The sequence below is a fragment of the Oryctolagus cuniculus genome, chromosome 2 (assembly GCF_051225735.1).
Source record: "Oryctolagus cuniculus isolate XC-2025 breed Fujian yellow rabbit chromosome 2, ASM5122573v1, whole genome shotgun sequence".
In the NCBI taxonomy this organism is placed as follows: domain Eukaryota; kingdom Metazoa; phylum Chordata; class Mammalia; order Lagomorpha; family Leporidae; genus Oryctolagus; species Oryctolagus cuniculus.
In genome coordinates this window covers 161,169,751-161,197,672 of record NC_142868.1, presented here as the reverse complement: position 1 = coordinate 161,197,672, position 27,922 = coordinate 161,169,751, and the positions used below count along the sequence as shown (strand labels likewise).

Below are 27,922 nucleotides of genomic sequence, written 5' to 3'. Positions count from 1 at the left end.
CTGTATTTGCTGGTCCTTTCTCCACCAATTAGGCTCTCTGCCCTCTTTGCCCCGTTTCTTTGTGTGCCTCTTCTTCACTGTTGCCAAGCCTTTTCTTTACAGTTTCAAAAGATAATACTTAAAGGGCCGGTGCCGTGGCGAAGCAGGTAAAGCTGCCACTGTGGCACTGGCATCTCCATGTGTTCGAGTCCCAGCTGCTCCACTTCCCATCCAGCTCCCTGCTGATAACACCTGGGAAGGCAGTGGAGAATGGCCCAAGCACTTGGGCCCCTACACACAAGTGAGAGACCTGGAAGGAATTCCTGGCTCCTGGTTTCAGATCGGGCCAGCTCCAGCCATTGCAGCCACTTGGGGAGTGAAGATCTCACTTTCTGTGTCTTTCTCTTTCTCTCTAATTCTGCCTTTCAAATAGATAAATCTTTAATAAATATATACTTCATTCTTTAATTCTTGTACATTTTACTTGCAACTTTGGATTTATAATGTGAAATTAGATTGATGTTTTTCAAGATCAGGTTCCTTTTCAAATAGGATTTTTTTTCCAACTATAAAATTAAGTCCAGTAGAATCTGATGTTTTGGAAAAGAAATACGACTGCAATAATCACACCGTATCCATAATAACCACAGTGGTATTTCCTATCTATAATCTTTTTAAAAAATATGTGTTTGTATTTATGTGTGTATTGTATATGTGTGTGTATGTGTTGAGGTCAATTTAAAAATACTGTTTTATAATCATTTTCATTTAATTTTGTAAACATTTCCAGAATGTCAAATGCTCAAACATGGCTTTTAATGTCTTTGTATTATTCTAGGATATGAAAATGCCACTGTTTAACCAGTCCTCTATTAATGGACCAATACAGATATTACCAATTATTTGCTAATGTAACTAATGATATGATGACTATCTCTTGTATATACATCTTTATGCCTTGCATATAAATCTGTATCTCTTGTTTCTCTTGTATATAAACTTTTATGCTGTGGCATGGGTTAAGCCTCCACCTTCAGTTCCGGCATCCCATATGGGTCCTGGTTCAAGTCCTGGCTGCTCATTTTCTAATCGAACTCCCTGCTAATGTGACTGGGAAAGCAGTGCAGGATAGCCCAAGTCCTGGGGCCCCTGAGCCCACATGGGAGACCTAGATGAAGCTCCTGACTCCTGGCTTTGGCCTGGTCCAGCTCCAGCCACTGCAGCCATTTGGGTAGTGAACCAGCAGATGGAAGATCTCTATCTCTGTTTCCTCTCTCTCTATCTCTGCTTTTCAAATAAATAAGTAAATAAACCTTTGCGTCTTTATTTGATTCTTTTCTGGGGATGAATTTCTAATTGTGAAACATTGGATAAAAGGTTATACACAGTTTCATTTTTTTTAAGATCTATTCATTTATTTGAAAATCATAGTTACACAGAGAGAGGAGGAGAGGCAGAGAGAGAGAGAGAGAGAGAGAGAGGTCTTCCATCTGCTGGTTCACTCCCCAGATGGCTATAACAGGCCGCCTATCCGAAGCCAGGAGCCAGGAGCTTCCTCTGGGTCTCCCATGCGGGTGCAGGGGCCCAGGGACTTGGGCCATCTTCCACTGTTTTCCCAGGCCATAGCAGAGAGCTGGATAGGAAGTTTAGCAGCTGGGTCTCTAACCGGTGCCCTTATGGGATGCTGGCATTGCAGGCGGTGGCTTTACCCACTACACCACAGCACCAGCTCCAAATTTCATTATTTTAAAATATTTATTTACTTATTTGAAAGAACATCAGAGACAGAGAGAGAAATCAATCTTCCATTTACTGGTTCACTCCCAAATGGCTGCAATAGCCATGTCTGGACCAGGAAAAACCAGGGGCCAAGAACTCCATCCTGGTTTCCCACGTCAGGGGCAGGGGCCCAAGCATTTGGGCTGTACTGTATTCCCAGGCTTGTTAGCAGGCATCTGTATCAAAAGTGGGGTAGCTGGGAACCAGCACATCTGATGATACGGGATGCCAGTGTTGCAAGCGGCGGCTTAATTCGCTATTCCACAGTGCGGGCCCCATACACAGTTGTAAAGCTTTGATGCATAGTACGAAATTTCTTTCTTGGACTGTTAGGTGGATTTATGTTTTCACATTAGTATGTAAGATGTTACTTTCCCAATATCACATAATGGAGATAGTACCATTAAAATGTGAAACAGGAGCCAGCATTGTAGCCTACAGGGTTAAGCTGTCACCTGCAATGCCAGCATCCCATGTGGGCACCAGTTCTTGTCCTGGCTGCTCCACTTCCTGTCCAGCTCCCTGCTAATGTACCTGGGAAAGAAGCAGAGGATGCCCCTAGTGCCTGGGTCCCTGCAACCATGTGAGAGACCCAGAAGAAGCTCCTGGCTCCTGGTTCCTGGCTAAAGCCCAGTCCAGCCCTGGCTGTAGCAGCCATTTGGGAAGTGAACCAGCGGATGGAAGATGTCTCTCTCTCTATTTAACTCTGCCTTTCAAATAAATAAATGTTTTTAATGTGAAAGAAAAACAAATTGACATGAAAAATCATATCACATTTTACTTTGAATGTCTAATAGATTTCAAGAATAGCCTTTTTCATACCTAAGGCGACTTCAGAAAAAGCTCATGTATGTAATTAAAAGATAAATTTATTTCAGTGCACAAAATCTGAAATGCATACATTGTTTTTCATAAGTCACTTTTTCTTTTTTAAAGGTTGCTTGTATTTGTTTGAAAGGCAGAGTTAGACAGGGAGAGAGAGAGAGGTCTTCCATTGCTGGTTCACTCCCCAAATGGCTGCAACAGCTGGGGCTGAGCCAGACTGAAGCGAGGAGCTTCTTCCCCATCTCCCACACAGGTGCAGGTGCCCAAGCACTTGAGCCATCCTTGCTGCTTTCCCAGGCACATTAGCAAGAAGCTGGATTGGAAGTGAAGCAGCTGGAACTCGAACTGGTGCCCATATAGGATGCAGCGCTGGCTTAACCCACTCTGCCACATGCCAACCCTGAGATGCGTTTTCCATGGACTTTTTGAACACCCTTCGGATTTGTTGGCCAAGGATAAATGTGACTTCTAATTAATATGGGCATTGCCATTGTCTGTTGAGTCATGTGTTTCATCTTTTGTTATAAATTCATTATATTATATTAACATTTTGTTGTATGCTGAAAATGTTTTACCCAGCTTATTACTTTTTTTTGTTTGTGGCCTTTTTTTAAAAAATGTAGAAGTTTTAAATTGTACAGCAGATCTTTCAACCATTTCCTTTTGGTTTCTTTCCTTCCTGCCTGCCTGCCTGCCTGCCTGCCTTCTTTCCGATGGGGCCACCGCTGTAGCTCAGCGGGTTCAAACCCTGGCCTGCAGTGCTGGCATCCCATATGGGCACCAGTTCAAGTCCTGGCTGCTCCACTTCCGATCCCACTCCCTGCTATTGCGTCTAGGAAAACAGCGGAGGATGGCCCAAATCCTTGGGCCCCACACTCACGTGGGAAATCCGGGAAAACCTCCTGGCTTGGGATCAGTTAAGCTCTGGCCATTGTGGCCATTTGGGAAGTGAACCAGCGATGGAAGACCTCTCTCTCTCTCTCCCTCTCTCTCTCTCTTTCAAATAAATAAAATAAATCTTTTAAAAAAAGATTTATTTGAGTTACAGAGAGAGAGAAGGAGAAACAGAGAGAGAGAGAGAGAGAGCGAGCGAGCTTCCATCCACTGGTTCACTCCCCAAATGGCCACAACATCCAGGGCTGGACCAGGCCGAAGCCAGGAGCCAGAAGCTTCATTCAGGTCTCCCACATGGGTGCAGGGGTCCAAGGATTTGGGCCATCCTCTGATGCTTTCCTGGGTGCCTTAGCAAGGAGCTGGATCGGAAGTGGAGCAGCCAGGGCTCCCAACAGGAGCCCATATGGGACGCTAGTGCTGCAGGTGACAGCTTTAACCACTGAGCCACAGTGCTGATTCTGTCCTTTTGGTTTCTTTCAGTATTCTGCTTAAATGGACCTTACGGTCTCTTCTTTGAGAGGTCATGTGGTTTGCTATTTTTTTTTAAATGATAGGCTTACCTGTTTACAGCCAGATGAGATTCTCACCAGTTCCTCTTCTGGGAACATTTGAGCCAGCTCTTTTAGATGTGGAAGTATAGAGTTTTTAGTTTCAGAATGCTTGAGAGTTGACTGTTTTATTTCTATCTACATACAAAAGGAAAAGAGAGATGATTACCAGACCTGTACCTGAACATTTAACATAAAGATTATTGGTTAAGACTTGTATAAATGACTGGGAAAGAAGCCTCCAAGTATATCAGAAACTAAAGTGAAGACCTTGTATTTGGATTCCCTGGTAGCATTAGCAGGGAAAAAGGAGGGGTGCGATGAGTGATCCTTTTCCATTTTCCGCTTACAGGCTACATATTGGCTGTGTTTTTTCTCTCCAGAGAAGAGTGTTCACAGTACAAAGAGAAATGTTTTGTGGACCCTTACATGAGAGATGATGTCTTTGATACTGTTTTTATAGAATATGAAATATGTAAAACCATTTATTTTATGAACTCTTGGTATTATTCTGGCATAATACGAAATTGTAATTGTGGTAAAGAATTTGTGTTGGGAGCCAGAATAATACAAGCCACATGTGTGTCCATCTGGTGAAGTCATTTGATAGGGGAGAGAGCATTTGTGGATAGTTTGACATTAGATGAGCTATTTCAGATAATTTTACATGATTTTGATTTGTGTATATTTGTGATTTCTAGTTAGTATGTGGAAATATACCAGCTGTGGAGTGGTGCAACCACATTAGATCCAGGTGTCCAACTGGAAAGTTTGACGTTTTATTGTGAAAACCAGTATTGTCATTTAACAAAATAGTGAATGATCTCACGTGCAGGTCCCAGGATCACCTGCAGGCAATAGCAGTCAGTTTCTACCTTGCACACTTCACACAAGTGTAATGTAAGTAAATAGCAAATCTTTCCTCATTTCCAGTTTGACAGAATGTTGTAAGGATTTGAGTTTTCATGAAACTCAAAACTTCATTATCAAAGAATATTGAGAATCTACCTCTACTTTAAGCCATGTTATTCATCTTTGAAACTGTTTAAACAGACTGCTTTATTTTTATATATTAAAGACTCTCATTTTGGGTCCAGTGCTGTGGCATAGTGGGCTACATCCCATATGGACACTGGGTCAAGTCCCCCGGCTGCTCCACTTCTGATCCAGCTCCCTGCTATGGCCTGGGAAAGCAGTAGAAGATGGCCCAAGTGCCTGGGCCCCTGCACCCATGTGGGAGACCCAGAAGAAGCTCTTAGCTCCTGGCTTTGGACTGGTCTAGTCCTGGCCCTTGCAGGCATTTGGGGAGTGGACCAGCAGATGGAAGATCACTCTCTCTGTGTCTCTCTCCCTTCCTCCCCCTCTCTCCCCTCCTCTGTAATTCTGACTTCCAAATAAATAAGTAATTCTTACCAAAACCCTCTCATTTTAAAGCTGTTTATTGAAAATAATTATACTTTAAATTGTATAGGAAGTGTGTGTGTTATGCTTCTGCTAGGTGTTTGTTGCAGCTGGAACTAAACATAATGTTTAAATTGAACATTAATTCACACCTAATTGAAAACATGACTAGCTATCGAGTATGAAGCTATTTAGATAATTGGGGAGTGGTATGATTGGGATTGGAGTGATAACTGCCATGCTAATGCAGACCTTAAGTAACTTGGGTCTGATTGTGGAATGCTGTGCTTATTTTGAAAATTCTAGTATGAAAACACAGCTCTCTGCTGTGGGCGAGTTGGGCTGTGAGCTGCCGGCAGCCTGAGCCTGGGGGCTTCCCCCAGAGACTCCTCCCAGGGCTCTTCAGGTTGTCTCTACATTTTCAACCATTTAAAATATTAGTTTTCTTTTTCTGAGAGTTGGTTTGGTTTCAGTCTTTAGAAAGACTGAAACAAAGAAGCAAGTCTGATTTCCCCTTCTAAGAGAAAAACAGAAAACAGCTGTGTGGGGCAGCTGTGCTGGCCTCCTGGTCCTGCGTTCTAATGCTGGTCACTGGTGTTCTGCTGCTTCTCTCGTACCCGGTTCTTCACGTGTGGAGGAAGCAGCCCCCCACACAAAGCATCCCTTGACTTTTTCTCTGATGGGCTTGAGATGCGGGTGTGTGTGTGTGTGTGTGTGTGTGTGTGTGTTCTGGAGTCCGAGTGGGGGGAGGTGGAGTATCTAGTCGGCTGTTAGGCTTGGTCTGTGCACAGGAGGATGAGGACTGTGCCAGGACCCGAGGGAGGGACCTGATGGGACTCAGGCAGCCACAGACCCGCGTTCTCAGGGTTCACCACCGCGCCCGGTGAGCTCCAGGACCGCAAGCCTGCTTTCCCCCTGCCATTTGAGTCTTCTGGAGCAGAACTAGAAGCTAGAACTCAGACCAAAGAATTAATTTTAAAGAAATTTCCTGTCAGCCTATCTCCTTAGCCTTTAAAGTCATATTTTAATTTCAGTTTCTAGTGCATAGTTACATACTTGCTTTTTGTGCATTGATCTTGTATCCTGTTACCTGTTGAATTCACTTATTTAATTCGGAAGCTTCTGGATTGGGCTTTTATTAAGGTTCCTTAGGATTCTCTAAATGTGGATAGTCATGCCATTTGAAAACAGTTTTCTATTTCCTCTTCCAGTTTGTGTGCCTGTTCTTTCTCTTGCCTTTCTTAGCTGATTCTTGCATTCCTTTTACTCTGGCCATGAGTGAGTTGACATCAGAGTTGCGTCCTAGGCTGAAAAACCAATCTAACAACTCTGGTGTTTGTCTCGTGCAAAGATTTTTGACTGATCCCAACTCATTAAAGGTTGTTAGCGATTATTGATTTTATTTCTTCTTGAGTCCATTTTGGTAATTTATGTAAATTATGTTTTTCTTAAAATCTAGCCATTTCTTGTAAGTTTTAAAATCCGTTGGCTTCAGCCGGCGCCATGGCTTAATAGGCTAATCCTCCGCCTTGCGGCGCCGGCACACCGGGTTCTAGTCCCGGTGGGGGCGCCGGATTCTGACCCGGTTGCCCCTCTTCCAGGCCAGCTCTCTGCTGTGGCCAGGGAGTGCAGTGGAGGATGGCCCAAGTGCTTGGGCCCTGCACCCCATGGGAGACCAGGAGAAGCACCTGGCTCCTGGCTTCGGATCAGCGCCATGCGCCGGCCTCAGCGGCCATTGGAGGGTGAACCAACGGCAAAAGGAAGACCTTTCTCTCTGTCTCTCTCTCTCTCTCACTGTCCACTCTGCCTGTCAAAAATAAAAAAAATAACAAAAATAAAAAAATAATGTGAAAAACTTTAAAAAAAGAAAAAATCCGTTGGCTTGCAGTTTCTGGTAACAGTCTCGAAGCTTCTAACCCTTTGTTTTCTGTGTCTGTGGAATCCCTTTTTTGTGTCATCCCCTCATACGTGCAGGCAGTTGGTGGCCCAGGGACATTGCTTGTGTTTCAAGGTTTCTTTGGTTTTGTCGTACCCTGCTTGGCATACTCGGACATCACGCTTTCTAACCACAGCCCACCCCTTCTAACTTCCAGTTTCTAAGCTGCTGTGCGCTTGGTGTCCAGAAAATAAAGTTTGTTTAAATCGTGGGTTGGTTTAGAGTAAATACACATAGAGCAGGGGCTTAAAGTGGCCTGTGTGGGAGCTTGAACTTGAGTGTAACGTCTTCCACATGTGGTACTCCGCAAATGTGCGAATCAGTACTTCTTAAAAATACTCCTCAGGCTTCTTGTGTCTCAGCTTTGATAGGTGAGATTTTATTTCCATTCTCTTATCAAGCTAAAGGTTTTTGTCCTATTTTTTAAAAAAATAAACTGGTTACATGATAATACATTAAACAAAAATTGAGCTGTGTAATGGTTTCTGGTTGTAGTTGTGCTTCTCTTTATATTTGTTTCCTTGTATAACTAAGAAGTATAGTTATTTGCCTTTACCTCTTTTAGTATCCTCCTCAGATATCTTCCTAAAGAATAGTCTAACTTTGAGATAGTAAAGGTATTTTTTCCCTTAGGTGGTAAAGAAACTAGATCGGAAAAAGGGAAGCTGCCCTGAGTTTTTGTCTTTTTTGGATTCATTGCAAGCTGTCAAGTTACGTGAAGCCTGTTAGTTTTCTTTAAACCTGCACTGGACATAGGAGAGAGTAGTGCCGTAAGGTTTATAAATGGATGTTAAATGTATTCTAAGCATTGTAGATAAAAAGTAACATGAGAGTGTTCTATCAAAAAAGTTTGCATTTCCATCTTCAGAGTCCTTATGTTTCTTGTGATCGTTTGTTTGGGCTGCTGGAACTGTGAGGTGGTGATCCTTCCTGGAGAAGGAAGTGGTCCAGGCTCCACTTGCTCACCTGCCTGGGGAACTGAATGTTCTTTGTAACTTGTTAGCAAGATCACAGTGAGCACACTGTCACACAGCTCCCCACTCAGAGACTCTTTTCTGGTGTTTTGCTTTGTTGGGTTTTTGTTTGTTCTACCTGCCTCTGGATGTGATGGGCCTCCACCCCGGAGCTCTGGAGGCAGTGAGGGCAGTGCTGGTCAGCTGGTTAGCATGCCTAGGAAAGTGGCCTGGGTGGCCTGGCCGCAGGCCTTCCCGGGAGTGGGAGATGCAGAGCAGACTGACTCACCAGGACTCCCTCGCTCGTCATCAAGCAGCCTTGTTGCTCCTCGCGCTGAATGTACCTGACGCGAGTTACCCTTCAGGAGAAGGGCGAGTGTTGCTGTCCTTACGTGGAAAGGCCGAGGCGTGGAGCACTACACAGCGAGTGAGTGGTTCACTTTGATTTTAGGTCCTGCTACATCTAAAGCGTATGTTATTTGTGTTACACCACAGTTTGCCAGTAATGCTGGCCAGATAAGAAACATTTCAATGAATGGTATATTTGTTAGTGTATTACATAAGATGTTTTTTCCATAGAAAATGAAGCATAACTGACTAGGATTTTATGCTTCTCTAGTGTGCAGTATCTGTGGAGTAAAATTTAAATTGTGGCAGTGTTTTACAGACTGAAAAAGGAGTTTGAAGCCAAAAAAAGGGGGGGGGGGGGCGCCAGTGCTCCTGGACCTTGTCCAGTCCTGCACAGATTAGCTGTCCTTAGTTTATGCTGTAGATGACCTGTGGCTTCAACTGCTGGGGAGCACTGGAATCCCCGTAGTGTTTCAGAAGTTCCAGTGATTAATGCAGCTCGCAGCCGGCCGGTGCTGTGCGCAGAAGAACTGAATGGGAGTGTCTTTCCAGAAAGAAAGGAAAGGCAAAGATGCTGGCTGCCGCTGGTTACCTGTTTAAAGCCTCTGTCTTTTGAGTGTTTCCTGTGAGCCATAGCCTTTATATATTTTTTTTAATCCTCACATCCAACTCATAAGATAGATATTATCCTGATTGTACCAAGAGGCTAATTTAGGTTCAGAAATACAAAGGAATACATTCTGAAGTGCTGAAGCTGGAATTCTCTCTCACCCCAGCCCCCGCGGGTTTGACTCTTGCCCATGCCCTTTCACTAAACTGCCCGAAGAAAAATATGGGCAGTATCTTTATGTGGAATTTAGACCTAGGAGTGGGGTTGGAAGTTAGAATTGTGTGGGTAAAATTTAAGAGATGGAAATTATTTTTTATTAGAAAATTAGTTTTTAATTGTTAGCTGGCCGGTGTATGTTGTTACAGAGTCTGTGAAACATTGTGACTTAGTTTTGCTTTGTATCCCCTTTCACTTTTGTTCTTCTTTCGGATGGACCACTGTGTACAGTGAGAAATGTAAGAGCTTCTTAAACTTGGTGCCTTGGAATTAGGCATATGATTTCAGACACATTCGGAACTATCATTTGGTTAAAAGCAGTCTCACAAAACAGAGCTTAGTCATGTGGATCTATTAGTTCCAGTCATATCAGAACATTTCTGTGCTGTAGGACCTACAGAAACAGATGGAGGGTCCGTGGGCGACCAGCACTGACACCAGAACACTCCCAGGAGCCCTGTGAGCAGGCCACTTCCTGCAGATTGTTCTGGTCAAAGGATTGCTTCTTTATAGCTAAATGGAATCGGACAGTGGTTTTCTTGTGTGTACATGCACTGGGTTTATCAGATTCTAATATTAAAAGTTATGCTGGATGTAAATAATAATTTGAGACATGTCCCACTTTTTATATGGTCACCAGTTCTTGAAACAATATAGAAATGAAGTATTCTTTGAGGTTTTAAAGAATTGATTAATAACGCCATTCAGACTTAGAGCTGTTAACATACGGTTTTAAAATTGATTCAAAAGAGGTAGAAAAGCTGAATTGGTTAATGATAATGGAAGTCCAGGTTTGTATTAATATGTCAGATATATCAGTTCCTGCACCTGTAAAATTGAGATAATGGTTGCTGGGGTTACTGGGAGAAGTAAAATGCTTATGTCAGTGCCTGGCACAAGCTTAGCACCCACCAATATATGTTGTCGTCACAGCCATTACCATCATCTTTCTTCTTTTCTTTCAAGATGAAGCTTTTCAGAGGTTTGTCTGTTTCAACCTCACTTCAAAGATCCTTAGATTTATTTATCATTTTAAAAAATGGAACTACTTGAAGTTTTTCTCTTTTATAAGTCTAATCCCATCTCTGACATAGCTAACAGAAAGGAAGGAAGAAAGGGAGGAAGGGCAGAAAATACATTTTACAAAAATAATCAGGGATACTGACACAGACATGAAAAAGTTTTTTAATTGTAAACGAAGATTATGTATAGCTTTTAGGGAACATATGGAAAGATAGTTGCCAGAATATTAACTGATTATCCCAGGTGGTAGGATTTCAGGTAGGGTTAGTTTTTTTAATATGCTTATGTAGTGCTCAGTTCTTCTATAATATGCATATATTTCATTTTTATAAGACATAGTTTTCAATGTTATGCTCTAGTGACCATCAGTATACCTTTATCTTTACGCACTTAAGGATTGCTTCTTATTGGTTCCCAAACAATTGAATAGTAATGTTTGGTGAGTGTACGATCAGATTTTAAAATGTATGCTGTGTCAGGGGCTGGCAAACTGGCTCATGTGCCAAATTTAGATGGCTACACTTATTTTTGTACAGTTCATTTTTAAATTATTTTAAGATTCAGAGTAAGGGAGCCGGTGCCGTGGTTCACATGGTTAATCCTCTACCTTGTGGCGCTGGCATCCCATATGGGCGCCGGGTTCTAGTCCTGGTTGCTCCTCATCCAGTCCAGCTCTCTGTTGTGGCCCGGGAAGGCAGTGGAGGATGGCCCAAGTGCTTGGGCCCTGCACCCCATGGGAGACCAGGAAGAAGCACCTGGCTCCTGGCTTCAGATCAGCGCAGCGCCAGCCGTAGCGGCCATTTGGGGGGTGAACCAACAGAAGAAAGACCTTTCTTTCTCTTTATCTCTCTCACTATCTAACTCTATCTGTCAAATAAATTTAAAAAATTTTAAAAAAAGGTTCAGAGTAATATTTTCTAATAGTAAAAATTATATGAAATCCTAATTTTGCTGACCTAAATAGTTTTGTTGACCTGTAGCGATGCTTACTTGTTACAGATCGTCTGTGGCTGCATTCAGGTTATGATGACAGTGTTTAGTAATTGCCACAGAGACCTATGCCCCACAAAATCTAAAATAACTTATTTACTATTCGGCCCTTTATAAAAATGCTTGCTAAGCCCTGTGTTACATTAGAGAATCCTATTTAGTTCACTGTTCTTTTGTTCTTTTTTTAATGCTGTCTTTAGAGTAACCATCTAGTCTAGAATATATAACTGCCACTTCAAAGAATAGGAACATTTTGGGAGCCGGTGCCGTGGCACAGTGGGTTAAGCCACTGCCGCCTGCTGTGCCAGCATCCTTTATGGGCGCTGGTTCAAGTCCTGGCTGCTCCACTTCCAGTCCAGCTCCCTTCTAATGTACCTGGGAAAACAGCAGAAGATGGCCCAAGTCCTTGGGCCCCTGCGCCCACATGAGAGACCCAGAAGAAGCTCCTGGCTCCTGGCTTCAGCCCAGCCCAGTCCCAGTTGTTGCAGTCCTTGCCACCCCCCCCCCCCCGTGTGTATATGTGTGTGTCCCCTCTCTCTCTCTAACTCTGCCTTTCAAATCAATAAAATAAATCTTAATAAAAAGGAGCATTCTGGTAAATATCACTCAATTACCAAAAAGAAAAACAACCAAATATTTATTTCTCATTTTCTGATTAGTCTAATTTTCAGTTTTGAATTCCTCATTTACCTAAGAGTTACCAGAACTTTTTCATTTTCCTTAGATTTTTTTGTTTAGTACTTGATTGTTAATTCCTATTGTGGTAAAAATGTAGCCTATATAGTTTTAAAAATGTTACTGTACATGGTATTGTGTACAGAAAAGATGGTATAAAATTCTAAGTGTAGTCTAAAAATAGTTAAACATCAGAAACCACATACCCATCCTTAATGCCTTGCCTAGTTCTCTCCCCCCCTACTAACAGGCAGCCCCTCTGCTGTGTATATTTTTGTTATATATGGAGGTATACTTTTTTAAAAATAAAAGATGTATTTATTTTGTTTGAAAGGCAGAGTTACAGAGAGAGAGAGAGAGAGAAATCTTCCATCTGCTCGTTCACTCCCCAAATAGCTACAATGGCCAGAGATGGGCCAGACTGAAGCCAAGAGCCAAGAGCTTCTTCTGGGTCTCCCATGTGGGTGCAGAGGCCCAAGCACTTGGGCATCTTCCAGTGCTTTCCCAGATGCATTATCAGGGAGCTGGATTGGAAGCAGAGCAACTGGGACTTGAACCATTGCCCATATGGGATGCTGGCGCTGCAGGTGGAGGTTTAACCTTGTATACCACAGTGCCCCCCCCTTCACTCATTCATTCATTCATTTATTTTTAAGACTGATTTATTTGAAAGGCAGAGATGCAGAGAGAGATCTTCCATCTGCTGATTCATTCTCAAAATGGCTGCAACAGCTGGGCCTGGGCCAGGCCAGAGCCAGGAGCCGGGAGCTTCTTCTGGGTCTCCCACATGGGCGCAACAGCCCAAGAACTTAGGCCATCTTCCACTGCTTTCCCAGGCACATTAGCAGAGAACTGGATCAGAAATAGAATAGCCAGGATTGGAACAAGTGCCCATATGGGGCACTGGCACTGCAGGCAGAGGCTTAAACCTTCTACACTGCAGCACCGGCCCTTATTTATTTATTAATTTAAAGGTATTGTGTGGGCCGGCGCCACGGCTCACTAGGCTAATCCTCCACCTTGAGGCGCCGGCACACCAGGTTCTAGTCCCAATCGGGGCACCGGATTCTGTCCCGATTGCCCCTCTTCCAGGCCAGCTCTCTGCTGTGGCCCGGGAGTGCAGTGGAGGATGGCCCAAGTGATTGGGCCCTGCACCCCATGGGAGACCAGGAGGAAGTACCTGGCTCCTGCCATCGGATCAGCACAGTGCGCCAGCCGCAGCACACCAGCTGTGGCGGCCACTGGAGGGTGAACCAACGGCAAAGGAAGACCTTTCTCTCTGTCTCTCTCTCTCACTGTCCACTCTGCCTGTCAAAAAAAAAGAAAGGAAGGAAGGAGGGTAGGAAGGTACAGTGTGAGAGAGACGGAAATATAGAGAGAAGCAGAATGAACCATCTGCTGGTTCATCCCCCAAATGGCTGTCGGCTGGAGTGGGCCAGGTTGTTGCCAGGAGCCAAGAAACTCCATCTGACCCTCCCATGTGGGTGGCCAGGGGTCCAACTTGGACCCCCCTCCACTGCTTTCCCAGGCACATGGGCAAGGAGCTGGATTCGATGCAGAGCAGCCGGCACTCAAAAGAGTCCTCTGATGGGGAATGTGGGTCACGCAAGGGATGCCGTAATCTTCTGCACCTCAGTGCTGCCGCACCCAACCCTGCTAACACACACACGTACACGCACACACATACACACACACGCACAGACATGCACATATACACGTACACACACACATGTACACACTTACACATACTCATACACGTACACACATGCACACGCATGTACACGCCCACGTGCACACACACAGACGCGCACACATGCACATGCACACACATCCCAAGTTTGGGCTTTTAAATAGAACAGTTTAGACTCTTCTGATGCACTGAGTCTAGAATCTTTATAGATCTTTGCAGGATTTTTTTCTCTTTTTCAGTTTTGATCTATTTTCTTGCCTACACATAATTCAGCAAGAATATTTACTTCTTGGTCCGACTTCCCACTCCCACGTAGATTAATGAATATTTAATAAAATCACATAGTGAATATGGCTTGAACAGGTTTAGAACCCAACATAACTAACTTTGTAAGGCTGGAACTTCACAGTCTGGATGTGCTTCGATCAGCCTTTTTCTGAGTGGGCATGTACATGGGCTACTGTGTTAACATATTGTGGACATTGCAGTAAGGGTAGCTCTGAGGTTGAAGAACCAGTGCCCTCAGAAAGCAAGGCAGGAACAGTGAAGTCCTACCCGACTCCTCGCGCCTGTCCTCCTTTACCCAGGCCAGGGCACTGTGGTTCTTGGAGTTTGGAGAAACTTAATCTGAGAGATTCGGTCACAGCTGAAGTTGGGACACCTTTTGAAAAACAAGGACTAAGTTACAACCTGAATATTAAGATTCAAACCCCCCTTTCCCTCTCCACTAGACGGGAGGATAGAGCATTACACTGAGATAATGCATACACCGAAAGACGGTGGGTTGTTACTATCATGTGAAACTCAACCCAGCCAGTTGACAAGTCCCACTCATGCAGACAGAGCTGCTAACCAACACTGTAGTGGTAACGGACAGCCAGGGATCATTAGACACTTGTAGAAAATGCAAAATAGAGGCCTAAGGAAAGAACCAAGCAGAAAAAGAATACCAAGAAGAAACAGAAACATCTAGGTGTTGGAAGAAAACATTTTAAAAGCTTATATCTTCCGAAAAATAAGATACTAGATCCAAGACACTAGACTAGGATGCTATTAAAAGTAATGTTTAGAGAACAGGAAAAAAAAGTGTCAGGAAGTTGAAATTGTGAAGAGAAAATGGTGACTGCAATAAGTGTTGGAAAGTGAAGCTAAAGAAATTAACAAAAGTAGAAAAGGAAGAGAAATGCAGAATAGCAGATAATCAACAGAGGGCTCTCAGAGGCCTGGTGCTGTGGGAAAGGACTTGGGCAGTGCGGCCAGAGCACTGAGAGGACCCCGCACAGGGAGTGCAGAGGGCCCGCCCTGCGGAGAAGCAGCCGTGGCCACTTCTCAGAAGCTGGAAGCACGTCCTATACAGGAGACTGGAGGAGTGAGAGAGAGGACTGCGGTAGCTGCATGAGAAGCTGGAGACAGGGAAGGCGCTTAGAATTCTGAGGCTAAAGTATCCCCAGCCTAGATTTTTATTCTGAAAAAGTGAGCATCCTGGGGGTGAAGAGCATCCCCAGGAGAGAAGCAGAGTCGCTGGAGTGACGGCGACGCGGTCACGGGACAGCATTGTGTAAGCAGGGGCTGACTTTTTTGAGGGTGGTTTTACATTCTGCTAAAGAATTTGAGAAAGAATGCAACAGATACAGAGAAAACCAAGAAAACAGCATAAAGGCAATCACTCTAGGAAAACAGTTGTACAAGAAAGGAAAAATGGCTCAACTATACTTGGTCAAAATGATAATTACCAGTTTGGCCCAAAAATGAGTGTTAACTGAGAACAGGGAAGGATACGGGGAAATTGATGTTGATGCTATGATTTAAAAACAAACAAAAACTACCATCTTCCTTAATATGAAGTCAGTAGATAGTGTCTAGAGCTGAAAAATGAGCATAGTAACATGACCATGCTATCTAGAAATGGCAAAGACAGTATCAGCAGAAACAGCCAAAAAAATATAATTTCCTTGAATCCCTTAGGGTGGGAATCAAGGATAGAAAAGGGTATGGCAGACAGTGCTATTTTTTTATTAGAATCCTTGAATTAAGTAAAAATAAAAATCAGTCTTAAATGAGAAGAAAGAAACTAGAAGAGTGAAAGAGAACATCAACAGAATAATGTAGTCACCAGCAGCATGGCGGGAATTAGACTGTGTAAGCAGAACAATGCTGTGTGGCCCTGGAGCCAGGAACTCCCATCTGGGTCTCCCATGTGGTGCAGTCATCAGCTACTTTCCCCTGGGCATTATCAGGGCGCTGGATTGGAAGAGGAACAGCCAGACTCACCGAACTGGAGCTCTACTACGGGATCTGGCACGCTGTGCCCCAGTGCTGGCTGGATCTTGTCTTTATTAGAATCATACGTGAGGCACATACAAGTTTGCATGCTAGTTGGTATCTGTTCTAATAAAAATCTATCAGATGGAACGGCTAGGTCTTATGACATTCTTATCTCAGAATATCCTGCCACATCCCTCTTGCAAAATCAGCCTTTTTTGAGGCTGACACCACTTGAACTTAACATGCCGTTATCATTTATTATTCTTAAATTAAGATTTCAGTTTCTTGCACATGTTTTATTCTCTGTGGTTCTCTTAACCCTTGTCAGCTTGTTGGAAATATGAGAATTTGACAAAGGAAATTAGTCAAAATTGTAAAAAGATCAGTTCTTATGACTCTCCCCAGTATAAAAAAATACTCAAGTAGTTTTCCAGTAAACTGTGAATAGTAGTGCGTAATGATGGCGTGGTAGGCTAAGCCTCTGCCTGCAGTGCCCACATTCCATATGGACACCAATTTGTGTCCCAGCTGCTCCTCTTCTGATCCAGCTCTCTACTATGGCCTAGAGGAGCAATAGAAGATGGCCCAAGTGCTTGGGCCCTTGGACCCATGTGGGAGACCTGGAGGAAGCTCCTGGCTCCTGACTTCCAATTGGCCCAGCCCTGGCTGTTGTGGCCAACTGGGAGTGAACCATCGGATGGAAGACCTCTCTCTGTCTCTCCTTCTCTGTAACTCTGCCTCTCAAATAAATAAATAAAAATAATTTTAGAGATTTATTTATTTATTTGAAAGAGTTACACAGAGAGAGAAGGAGAGACAGAGAGAAAGAGATCTTCCATCTGCTGGTTCACTCCCCAATTGTCCACAATGGCCGAGCTGCACTGATCCAAAGCCAGGAGCCAGGAGCTTCCCCTGGGTCTTCCCATGTGGGGTGCAGGGATGTTACACAAATGTGGCCCTGATTATTTTGACAGTCAAATACAGATGCATTTCAACAGTACATAACCTATTTTCCCTTTGTAATACTTGAGGCATCCGTTGAGAGGACGCAAGAATGCCTGATGATGAAATCGGGTCACTGCAAGGGTAAAAGCAGCAGCGCAGTCGCGAGATCTTGTCTCCTTCACCTGGGCCTGCGGGGAGGGGCAGCGAGGACTGGCCCGGCTTGCTCTCAGGCAGTGCCCCTTCGGGCCTGGGGCTCGCGGCCTCCCCCAGGCAGGGCCATGCGCCCTGGAGGGGACTGGCTCTGCCTTCAGCACGTGTTCCTCCGCGCATTGATGTCCGTTTCCTGTTTTGTCTTTAGGTCTCCTAATCCATGGATAAGGTGGGGAAGATGTGGAATAACTTCAAATACCGCTGTCAGAATCTCTTCAGCCATGAGGGAGCGAGCCGCAGTGACCATGTGGACATGAACTCCAACAGGTGTCTGTCGGTCAAAGAGAAGGGCCTCGGCGCCGGAGAGCCCGCTCCTCAGCAACAGAGCAGCCCCCTACGGGAAAATGTCGCCTTACAACTGGGACTGAGCCCCGCAAAGGGCTCTGCCCGGAGAAGCCAGAACTGTGCCGCGGAGATCCCGCAGATAGTTGAAATAAGCATCGAGAAGGAGAACGAGGCGTGCGCGGCCGCCGGGACGAGGCTTGCGCGCAGAGATTCCTACTCGCGGCACGCCCCGTGGGGAGGGAAGAAGAAACATTCCTGTTCCACCAAGACCCAGAGCTCGCTGGAGAGCGACAAAAAGGTCGGGCGGACTCGGGGCGGGCTCCCGAGGCGAGAGCGGCGCTGCGGGCTGAGCGCAGGGCACGACGCCGACGGCGTGTCCGGCAGGGCCTTGGGGAGCCGCTCGCTGAGACAGAGGCTGCAGGACACCGTGGGCCTGTGCTTCCCCGTGAGAACGGACCACAAGCAGCCAAAGCCCCTCTTTTCCAACAAAAGGAAGATCCATCTCTCTGAACTCATGCTTGAAAAGTGCCCTTTCCCAGCGGGCTCCGACCTAGCGCAGAAGTGGCACCTGATCAAACAGCACACGGCGCCTGTGAGCCCGCACTCCGCCCTCTTTGATACCTTCGATCCGTCTTTGGTTTCTACAGAAGACGAGGAAGACCGGCTTCGAGAGAGACGACGACTCAGCATCGAAGAAGGGGTGGACCCCCCTCCCAATGCCCAGATCCACACCTTCGAGGCTACGGCACAGGTGAATCCGTTGTACAAACTGGGACCAAAGCTAGCTCCTGGGATGACTGAAGTGAGCGGGGACGGCCCTGCAGCGCCGCAGGCCAGCTGCGACCCGGAAGAGGACACCACCACCCTGTGCTTGCAGTCTCGCAGGCAGAAGCAGCGTCAGGTGTCTGGGGACAGCCACGCCCACGTGAGCAGGCAGGGCGCCTGGAAGGTGCACACCCAGATCGATTACATACACTGCCTCGTGCCCGACCTGCTTCAGATTACAGGGAATCCCTGCTACTGGGGCGTGATGGACCGCTACGAGGCAGAGGCGCTGCTCGAAGGGAAGCCGGAAGGCACGTTCTTGCTCAGGGACTCGGCGCAGGAGGACTACCTCTTCTCCGTGAGCTTCCGCCGCTACAACCGCTCCCTGCACGCCCGCATCGAGCAGTGGAACCACAACTTCAGTTTCGATGCCCACGACCCTTGCGTGTTTCACTCCTCCACTGTAACAGGACTTCTAGAACATTACAAAGATCCCAGCTCCTGCATGTTTTTTGAACCATTGCTGACGATCTCCCTCAATAGGACTTTCCCTTTCAGCCTGCAGTACATCTGCCGGGCGGTGATCTGCAGGTGCACCACGTATGATGGCATCGATGGGCTCCCTTTACCGTCCATGTTGCAGGATTTTTTAAAAGAGTATCATTATAAACAGAAAGTTAGGGTCCGCTGGTTAGAACGAGAGCCAGTTAAGGCGAAGTAAGCCCACCTGTTCCCCCAGGGCGTTCGCTAGGCCTGCTTCCGTGTGCGTCTCTCAGTAGGGCTGTGGCCAGCGCAGGATCGGTGCCAGGTGCTCCCACACGGTGTGTAGACGTAGCTTTAGCTTCTGTCAGATGCCGTCTGCTGTTGCTCAGATAGGCGCGGTGCCTGTTGAAACAGCAGAGGATCCAGCTACAGGTGTTCAGTAAGGTTACAAAAACTTTTTGCCGATTTAGCTAACAGGTTGGGTTTTTAATGGCTGTAGTAATTGAGGGAGGCAACTCTGGGGCATTTGCTATGAAGAATTCTATTTCTTACTGAAGAACAAATTATTAATATTGGATGAGTATTTCAACAGTGTGACTAATGTTTGAAATTATTTTTTCTAAGAGTTTTTCTATAACCTTCCAAAAGTAGTGATGTTTGTAGTTACTATAAGTCAAGCTTTGGAAGTCCAACAAAGTAAAACCTGCCTTCCTTTTAGAAAAAAAAAATGCAATTTTCTGGCCACAAGGGCATAGTGCAGTTCACTTAGGTGTTGATGTAGTTAATAGTCAGTTTCCTTTTATCATCTGCAAAAGGTACTGCTAAGTAAACCAGGTTTTCTAAATAGTTATTCTTAAAATTTCAGACTTAGAAAGTTAGTAGTAGAATTTTGTTTAAAGGCCCTAGGTATGACTTTTTGAATGAGTGCTCTGACTTAAAACAGGCGTTTGGCATAGCTGCTGCAGTGTGCTCCTGCATGTGATCCTAACATTTTAAGTTGACATACGCAGTCTAATATTTGTTTCCTTAAAAAGCTGGATCTTCTCCCATGCCCACGATAAGTTTGTGAACCATGAAGAAAATGAGAGTAGAAGATGCCCAAACAAGTCAGAATAGTCACTACCGTGGTTGCTGGTGTTGAGAGACTATGGTTAAACTGTAATTAATAATTTGGATGGCAGTATTTATCTCTTTGTTGTAAACTCTCATAGCTGAATTGCTTAAGTATAATTTATAGGATTTCAGTGCAGTTAATTCTTAATGGAAAAATCTGAAACCTACATTGCCGATTGAAAAGGTACTGTACAACCATTGTATCTGTAAATAACTTTACTTGGCACCTTTTCATCACTTAGAATAGTACGTAATACAACTTGAGTGAGCTCCTTTGGAAGTAATACCAAGTTCTAGTGTTTGCTTCTTAGTATCGAACTGAATTTCCAGTTCTGTCCTAGACATTTTGCACTAAAGTAGCCGAGTCCATTTTTGTGTCTTTCTGTTGGTGTGCTCTGGCCTCTGGTGAGCGCTCCCTGGCTCCTCACCAGCCGCTGCAGAGAGGTGTTCTGCGTCCCTCAGGCTGCTGCCAAGGCTACAAGAGAGAAGGCGCAGCTGTATGCAACTCGAACCTTTTGACTGCTGATGTGTGTTTCTGCTTGCCGTGCCTTGTTAGGGCTGCTTCCTTGTGCTAATAAAGTATGTTTGGTGTTCTCCTTGTAGATCTGCTGTTTTATACATTTGCAACAGTGTGTCCTGTACATGGAATGGTTTGGGGTTTTTTAAAATAAGCATTACCTGACAAACTACTACAGTTAATGTGGAGTTACTGTACAGTCTGATACTGACTTATCAGAATAAGCTGAGTCTAAATTCGATGCTCCACAGCTTTCCAGTCATAATCGTATATGCTGTGGAGCAGTGTCTGTAGTTACTGCAGATTACTCTACAGCTGAGGTCATTACCAAAAATTACCAGAGAAAGAATACACCTATTGATTTCTCTACAGGAAGTGAAAAACTGAAGCTACCAATGACGTATCATAGTCAGTGATTATCTGTAGTGTCCCACTGCATCAGAAACAGGTTAAACAAGGTCTTGTGAACTAATAGTACATCACCATTTATTGGTGGTTTGGGGACCATCATAATCGATAATAAATGCCCAAAATGTAGAACTTTAACCAAAGACTTGTCCATTTTATCAAAGAATGGGGATTGAGGGGACTTAGAATTTCTGTATTTCTAGTAGAAGTCCCTGAACAACATATACCAAAGTGATTGAGAACTTCATCCAAACCTACTTTAAAGCATTATGTGCAATGAAGTTGTTATGACATAATTATGTTGCATAATTGTTGGGTCCGTTTTCTTGAGCTTATATTGTACCTGGAAAACAAACCTCTTGGGGGAAAAGTCGCCCATGCTGATTTACTGGAAAAGGACTATATATGCAAGCAAGATCGGGTTGGAGAGAGGTCACTTGAAACTCCAAGAAAGCACTTGATGTTTTTATATGCTTGTAGCAAATTGATGTTCTAACTAGTTTTATAGAAAGTATTAATGCTTTTATGTATTTCAGAACTTTCATATGTTACATGGAAATTGTTTTAAATGTGTAACTATATGAGTTCATGTAAGCATGTATACACTGTGCTAAGTCACTTATGTTTCAGTTTGTGTATAATATTAATATGCAACTTCTGGTTTAAATTTTTTCTTAAAATATTAGTGGCTTACATTTTAAAAAAAGAAAAATCACCAGCATGAAATTACACATAAATCTATATTCACTGTGTCTTTTTCTGAATCCATTGTAGCAAATTTGTGTGTATGTGGTCCTTTTGAAGTACGTTTTAATACAAACCAGGAAATTCTTTAGAGGTTGGGACATATCTTTATAGTAAAATAGTTAACCCAAGGAAAGGTTGGTTTATTAATATCCATTCTCGGTCATTCATTCCCTTCTCACAAACACACACACACTCCTCTTTTCTTCCTCCCCATCTGTGCGTACATGTGTATTTGTGTATGTACACATATACATTTATACATATGTACACATACACATATGTGGAGTTAATATTATTTTAGGTAATTCTGTCATCTGATTTTAAATCATTTAGAGTTCTTATTCTATAGATCCCACTTGAGTATCCTTGTACCTTTAAAATTTTGTTATCTGCACATAAGGTTTAGCCTTGCAGCTGCAGTCTCCTTTGCAGTAGTCACCTTTATATACAGAAGTCATTGGTGTTTTCTTTCTTGGTTCAAATAAGTGACTAAGAGTCGTAACCCTTAGACAAAAATTGAACCCAAATAATAATTCTCCACAAACCACTCTCTGTTCTTGTCTTTTGAAAGCCTTATTCCATAAAAACTGAAATTTGATTTCTAAGCTTTGTTTTACAGCGAAATAGAAGACTTATATAAACTTTTTGTTTGACATTTTGATCTGGTTGTTATTCATTTTCATCCCTAAGCTTTCTTAAAATTTTAATTTTTTTAAAAGATTATTTATTTGAGAGGCAGAGTTACAGAGAGAGGGAAAGAGAGAAGTCTTCCATCTTGTGGTTTACTCTCCAAATGGCCACAATGGCCGGAGCTGAGCGGATCCAGAGCCAGCAGCCTCCTCCAGGTCTCTCACGCAGGTGCAGGGGCCCAAGCACTTGGGCCATCCTCCACTGCGTTCCCAGGCCACAGCAGAGAGCTGGATTGGAAGAGGAGCAGCTGGGACACAAAGCAGCACCCATACGGGATGCTGGTGCCACGGGGAGACGCTTAGCCCACTATGCCCCAGTGCTGGCCCCTAAAATTCTTATACAAACAGCGAGAATTGCCCTTTGCTGGAGGCAGAGCCTGTGAATGCCCTGCCCTCTGTCCTGCTCTTCCTGGGATCACCCAGGTCTGCCTGTGGCTGTGTTAGCAGAGGGCAGGCACTCCAGGTCATGCTCTTGTCCCACACACCAGCACATACAGTTTTACTTGCATGAAATTAAATAAACATGTATCAGATGCGCTGACATGAGTGAGAAAGTTGCCAAAGAGAACAATCCCGCTTTCCGTGTGTATGTAAAAAAAATTCCCGGATATGAGACTAGGGTTTCATTTCATGATTTTGCAACAAATGATAACAGAACATGGTTTTTGTTTTTAAGAATTTTAAAATTTATTTGCAAGAGTTACAGCCAGAGAGAAGTGGAGAGAGAGAGGGAGAGAGGTCTTCCATCCTCTGGTTCACTCTGCAGCAGCCGGGGCTCGGCCTGGCTGAAGCCAGGAGCCATGAGCTTCTTCCAGGTCTCAGGTGGGAGCAGGGGCCTGAGTACTTGCTGCTTTCTTTCCCAGACACATCAGCAGGGAGCTGGTGTCATAGGTGGCATCTTAACCTGCTATGCCACAACGCCAGTCCAGAACACGGCTTTTTAAAAAGGATGCTCTAAGGAGGTTTGGACTGGGATTTGTGTGCGGGGCCGCTGGAAGCTGTGTGGGCTGGTGGAGGACTGGCAGAGCGTGGGTGAGCAGCCCTCCTCGTGCCCGGGGAGCTTGATTGATCACTGTGTAGTCTCTTCCAGCTACTCATTCAGCAAATACTCGTGAAGACCCGTGTGCCAGCCACATTCCAGGGAGAGGGTCTGTGCTGGGTAGCAAACAAAGCCACTCACATCTAAACCCAAAGGGCAGGATGGCCACAGAGATTTTACATGGGATTAACTATCTGGAGAAAAATAATTACAGCAGCATTTATCTAGTGTTCTAGTTTGTCAACTCAGGTTCTGTATCAGTTTTGGGGTTTTTTGTTTTTTGGTTTTTGTTGTTGTTGTTTGTTGTTGTTTTGGAAAGGCAGAGACAAAAAGAAATATCCCATTTCCCCAGACACCCACAATAGGCATAACTGGGCCAGGCTGAAGCCAGGAGCCAAGAACACTATCCAGGTTTCCCTCATGGGTAGCAGGGACCCAGCCACTTGAGCCATTACCTGCTGCCTGCCAGGGTGTACATTAGCTGGAAGCTGGAACTTAAACCCCAGCACTCTAATATGGGATGTGGGTATCCCAAGCAACATCACAACTGCTACACCAATGTTCCTCTGTTTAAAAGAAAAAAATTTATTTGGGAGGCAGAGAAAGAGAATGCTCCCACCTGCTGGTCCTTTTTTTTTTTTTTTTTTTTTTTTTTTAATTTTTGACAGAGTGGACAGAGAGAGAGAGAAAGGTCTTCCTTTGCCGTTGGTTCACCCTCCAATGGCCACCGCGGCCAGCGTGGTGCGGCCGGCGCATCGCGCTGATCCGAAGCCAGGAGCCAGGTGCTTCTCCTGGTCTCCCATGGGGTGCAGGTCCCAAGCACTTGAGCCATCCTCCACTGCCTTCCCGGGCCACAACAGAGAGCTGGCCTGGAAGAGGAGCAACCGGGACAGAATCCAGCGCCCCGACTGGGACTAGAACCCGGTGTGCCGGCGCCGCTAGGTAGAGGATTAGCCTAGTGAGCTGCGGCGCTGGCTGCTGGTTTATTTTCCCAAATGCTCACAACAGCCTTGGGGTTGAAGCTGGGAGCCTGGAACTCAATCCCATGTGACCTAACTACTTGAACCATCAGCTGCCGCCCCCAGGGATGTGTATCGGCAGGAAGCTGGAACCGGGAGCAGAGCTGGGACGCCAGCTCAGGTGCTCTTACATGGAATGCAGTGTCTCAAACAGCAGCCTGGCAGCATGTGATGTTCCCTTTGATGATTTTCCAGGGCGTTTTCTGATTAAAAGATCAAATTTTATTTTATTTTTTGACAGGCAGAGTTAGAGAGAGAGAGAAAGGTCTTCCTTCTGTTGGTTCACCCCCCAAATGGCCGCTACAACCGGCGCGCCGCGCCGATCTGAAGCCAGGACCCAGGTGCTTCTCCTGGTCTCCCTTGGGGTGCAGGGCCCAAGGACTTGGGCCATCCTCCACTGCACTCCCTGGCCACAGCAGAGAGCTGGCCTGGAAGAGGGGCAACCGGGACAGAATCCAGCGCCCCGACCGGGACTAGAACCCAGGGTGCCGGCGCTGTAGGCGGAGGATTAGCCTAGTGAGCCACAGTGCTGGCCAAGATCAAACTTTAAACACGTAGCTGATTAAGAACGAAGGAAGTGCAGGCTTGGAGCCACTTTGAGGAGTTTCCACGCAGACTTGCTCCGCACGGAGCTCGCCTGAGTCGGCATGGACCTGCATCTCTGGCTCCCTTCACTCTGAGGCAGGCCATTCAGCAGTTGGACAAAAGGTTGCAGAGACCCAGTTACTGAGAGTTTTTGAAGTAAGATTTCAGTAGAAGGTGAGGTGCCTCATTTCTTGAGTTTATAAGCGGTGAAGACACGGGCCAATGAGAATATATAGAAACAGACCAAATTGTCAAACTAAAAACTGGTTGTGTTCCTGATAAGGAAAACAAGAAGTGACGGCAAGTGGAGCCAGTGTGGTTTCGGAAGGTGTCTTAAGTTTGTTTCATAACGAAAGTTTAACTTAGCAGATTAGGTAGAGAGGCCAGGTGCTAGAAGTATGGTGTACTGACAGATGTTCATGTAAAAGTGGAATTAAAAGATTTTTTTCACAAAAAAACTTTTATATTTGAGAAAGAGCTCCCATCTGCTGGTTCACTCCCCAGATGCCCACAACAGCCAGGGCTGGGCCAAGTGAGGCAGGAGCCGGGGGCTCCATCCAGGTCTCCCATGTGGAAGGCAGGAACCCACCCACTTGAGCTGAGCCGTCACCTGCTGGAGCCAGGTGCTGCGATGGGGAGTACAGGCTGTCTAACAGCATTCTTCACTGCTAAGCAAAACAGTCACAAGATTGTCTTGGTACAAAAAAAAAAAACCTTGAAATTCATGCATAGTTCTTTAGTGGTAGGCATCTTCCATGAGCCTTTGAAAATCCCTCCTATGCATATATTTCAGAAATCTTCTGTACCAAAACATTTTTAAATTCCATTTTGCACAAACCTCCTGAGGTGCCCTGGAATGGCAGTAGCAGGTAGCAACTGGAGAGGGGCAGGACTGAGGAGGGGGAAGCGCGGGCTGGGCTGCGCTGCACAGACTGACCCAGGAGGAAGCAAGAAGAATCGGAAGTCACAGCAGCGGCTCTGAGACTCCGGCCGGCCGGGAGAAGCTGGAGTCAGGAAGTGTGAAGTTTGCCGAGGTCAGGTTGATGGCGCCGGGGTGAACCCAAGGAGCACATTGGAGAAGTTGCCAAAGACATCAGTGCCGCAGTTCGGAGCTAGGGAAAGCAAGCCGTTCGCTTGCCTGGAAGATTCCTCGTTAAATGTGCCGGTTTTTCCAAACGTAAGCAAATCAGAAAGCCGAACTGTGTCTGCCATTTAATACAAGCGTGTGTTTTACCTGTTGTTAAGTCAAACTCACCGTATTTAAAACAGTTTTGTAAAACACATTTGCAAGGCAAAAATAAACAAATAAATAAATGCTGCTCCTAGCCTTACTTACACAGAGAAGACCGGAAACTCGGGTCATATATAAACAGCAACAAGGCAAGCTTTATTTGACAAAAGTACTCAGAAAGGGCAGCAAAAATAAAGTTTAAGAGGGAGTCACTGAATTTAACCCCCCAAAAGGCTACTATGCAATTGAGGTTTTCTCAGTTTTTTTTTTTAGTAAGTGTGAAAACTGTGTTGAGTTTTATTGTTTGATAGTGCCGGATCTGGAAGCACAGTATCACAGCCTAACTCTAGGTATTTACTGTCCCTTTACCAACAACCCAAGATTTTAGAGTATTTTTTTAACAATGTAAATCTATCATTACACTTAAAAGTTTAATCTTTCTCTTTTTTTAAAAGATGTGTTTATTTGAGAGGTAGAGTTACAGACAGAGAGAGGGAGAGACAGAGCGGGTTTTCTCTCCAAATGGTTGCAACAGCCAGAGCTGGGCCGATCCGGAGCCAGGAGCCAGGAGCTTCTTCCGGGTCTCCCACGTGGGTGCAGGGGCCCAAGGACTTGGGCCATCCACTGCTTTTCCAGGCTATGGCAGAGAGCTGGATTGGAAGTGGAGCCGCTGGGACACAATGCGGAGCCCATATGCAGGGAGAGTTTCAGGGCCCCACAGACAAACCATATGTAGCCTGCTGCAGCAGGGGGACTAGCACACAGTACCTAAGGTCACCTGAGCTGCCTGGGTCTCCTCCTCCACTAGTCTTTGATCCCAGGCACAGAGAGGTCAAGTAACTTGTCCAAGGACAGAGAGAGGAAGAATATCTGCTGGATTTCAAGCAGGCCTGAGGCCTGAGCCTGAACCCTTATCTAATGTGTTTTCAGGATCCTAATTTTGTCAAGCAAATTAATGTTTCTTCCAGGCCTTTGTTCTCTTTTATAGTGTTTCTAGGTAACAATAGATTGTAAATAATGGGTAAATATAGATTCTAAACCCTTGGCAAATACGTTGAAAGAACAGGCCACTGGGCCACTGCGACCTTCTCTGGGGAGCCACCTGGTGCTGCTCTGCCCAGCCCCCAGCGCACACACCCACACACCCACACACCCCGCCACCACAGCCATCTTTCCAGTGCTCCAGTCACCAGCGTCTTTCCGCCTTCCTCATAGGAAGATTCTGTTCCTTACAGCCAGGCTGAAGTGTCGCCTCCTCAGAGCTCCCGCACGGCGTTTAAAGGGGCTTCCCTTCCCCGTTCTTCTGTCTGTCTGTCCTGCTTTGTGTTCTGCCTAGTCTCTACTAGGAAGACTTGGAAATCTTTTGTTCATCTGGGCTTCTAAGTGTGACTCTCCCACTTTTAAGCTAATCTCTGAGACAGAGACCATGTCTGTCTTGTTCACTGTTTTATCTTCAGTGCTGGGTTGGTGTTTGGTACAGAATAGGTATTTAGTATTTGTTAAATGGGTCAGTGAATTAATAATCCATTTACTTATATTATTGCTCCATTCTGTCAACATAAAAAAGTCATGAAAATCTTATTGCATGTCCTTAAAAATAATTTATTTGTTTGAAAGGCCAAGCTACAGAGAGAGAGAGAGAGAGAGAGAGAGAGAGAGGTCTTCCATCCGATGGTTCACTCCCCAATTGGCAGCAATGGCCGGAGCCATGCCAATCTGAAGCCAGGAGTCAGGACCTTCTTCCAGGTCTCCCA

General features: G+C 45.1%; 1 protein-coding gene across 3 annotated transcripts in view; it reads left to right on the top strand.

Annotated features, from left to right (window-relative positions):
- Positions 1-21,599, top strand: part of SOCS5 (suppressor of cytokine signaling 5) — a 72,817-nt gene extending 51,218 nt beyond the window's left edge. For all 3 annotated transcript variants that reach the window (XM_008254440.5, XM_008254439.5, XM_008254441.5), the window contains exon 2: positions 17,436-21,599. In XM_008254440.5, coding sequence (XP_008252662.1) covers positions 17,448-19,058 — 1,611 coding nt within the window. In that variant the 5' untranslated portion in view covers positions 17,436-17,447 and the 3' untranslated portion in view covers positions 19,059-21,599. The remainder of the gene's footprint in view (positions 1-17,435) is intronic.
- Positions 21,600-27,922: the final 6,323 nt, after the last annotated feature.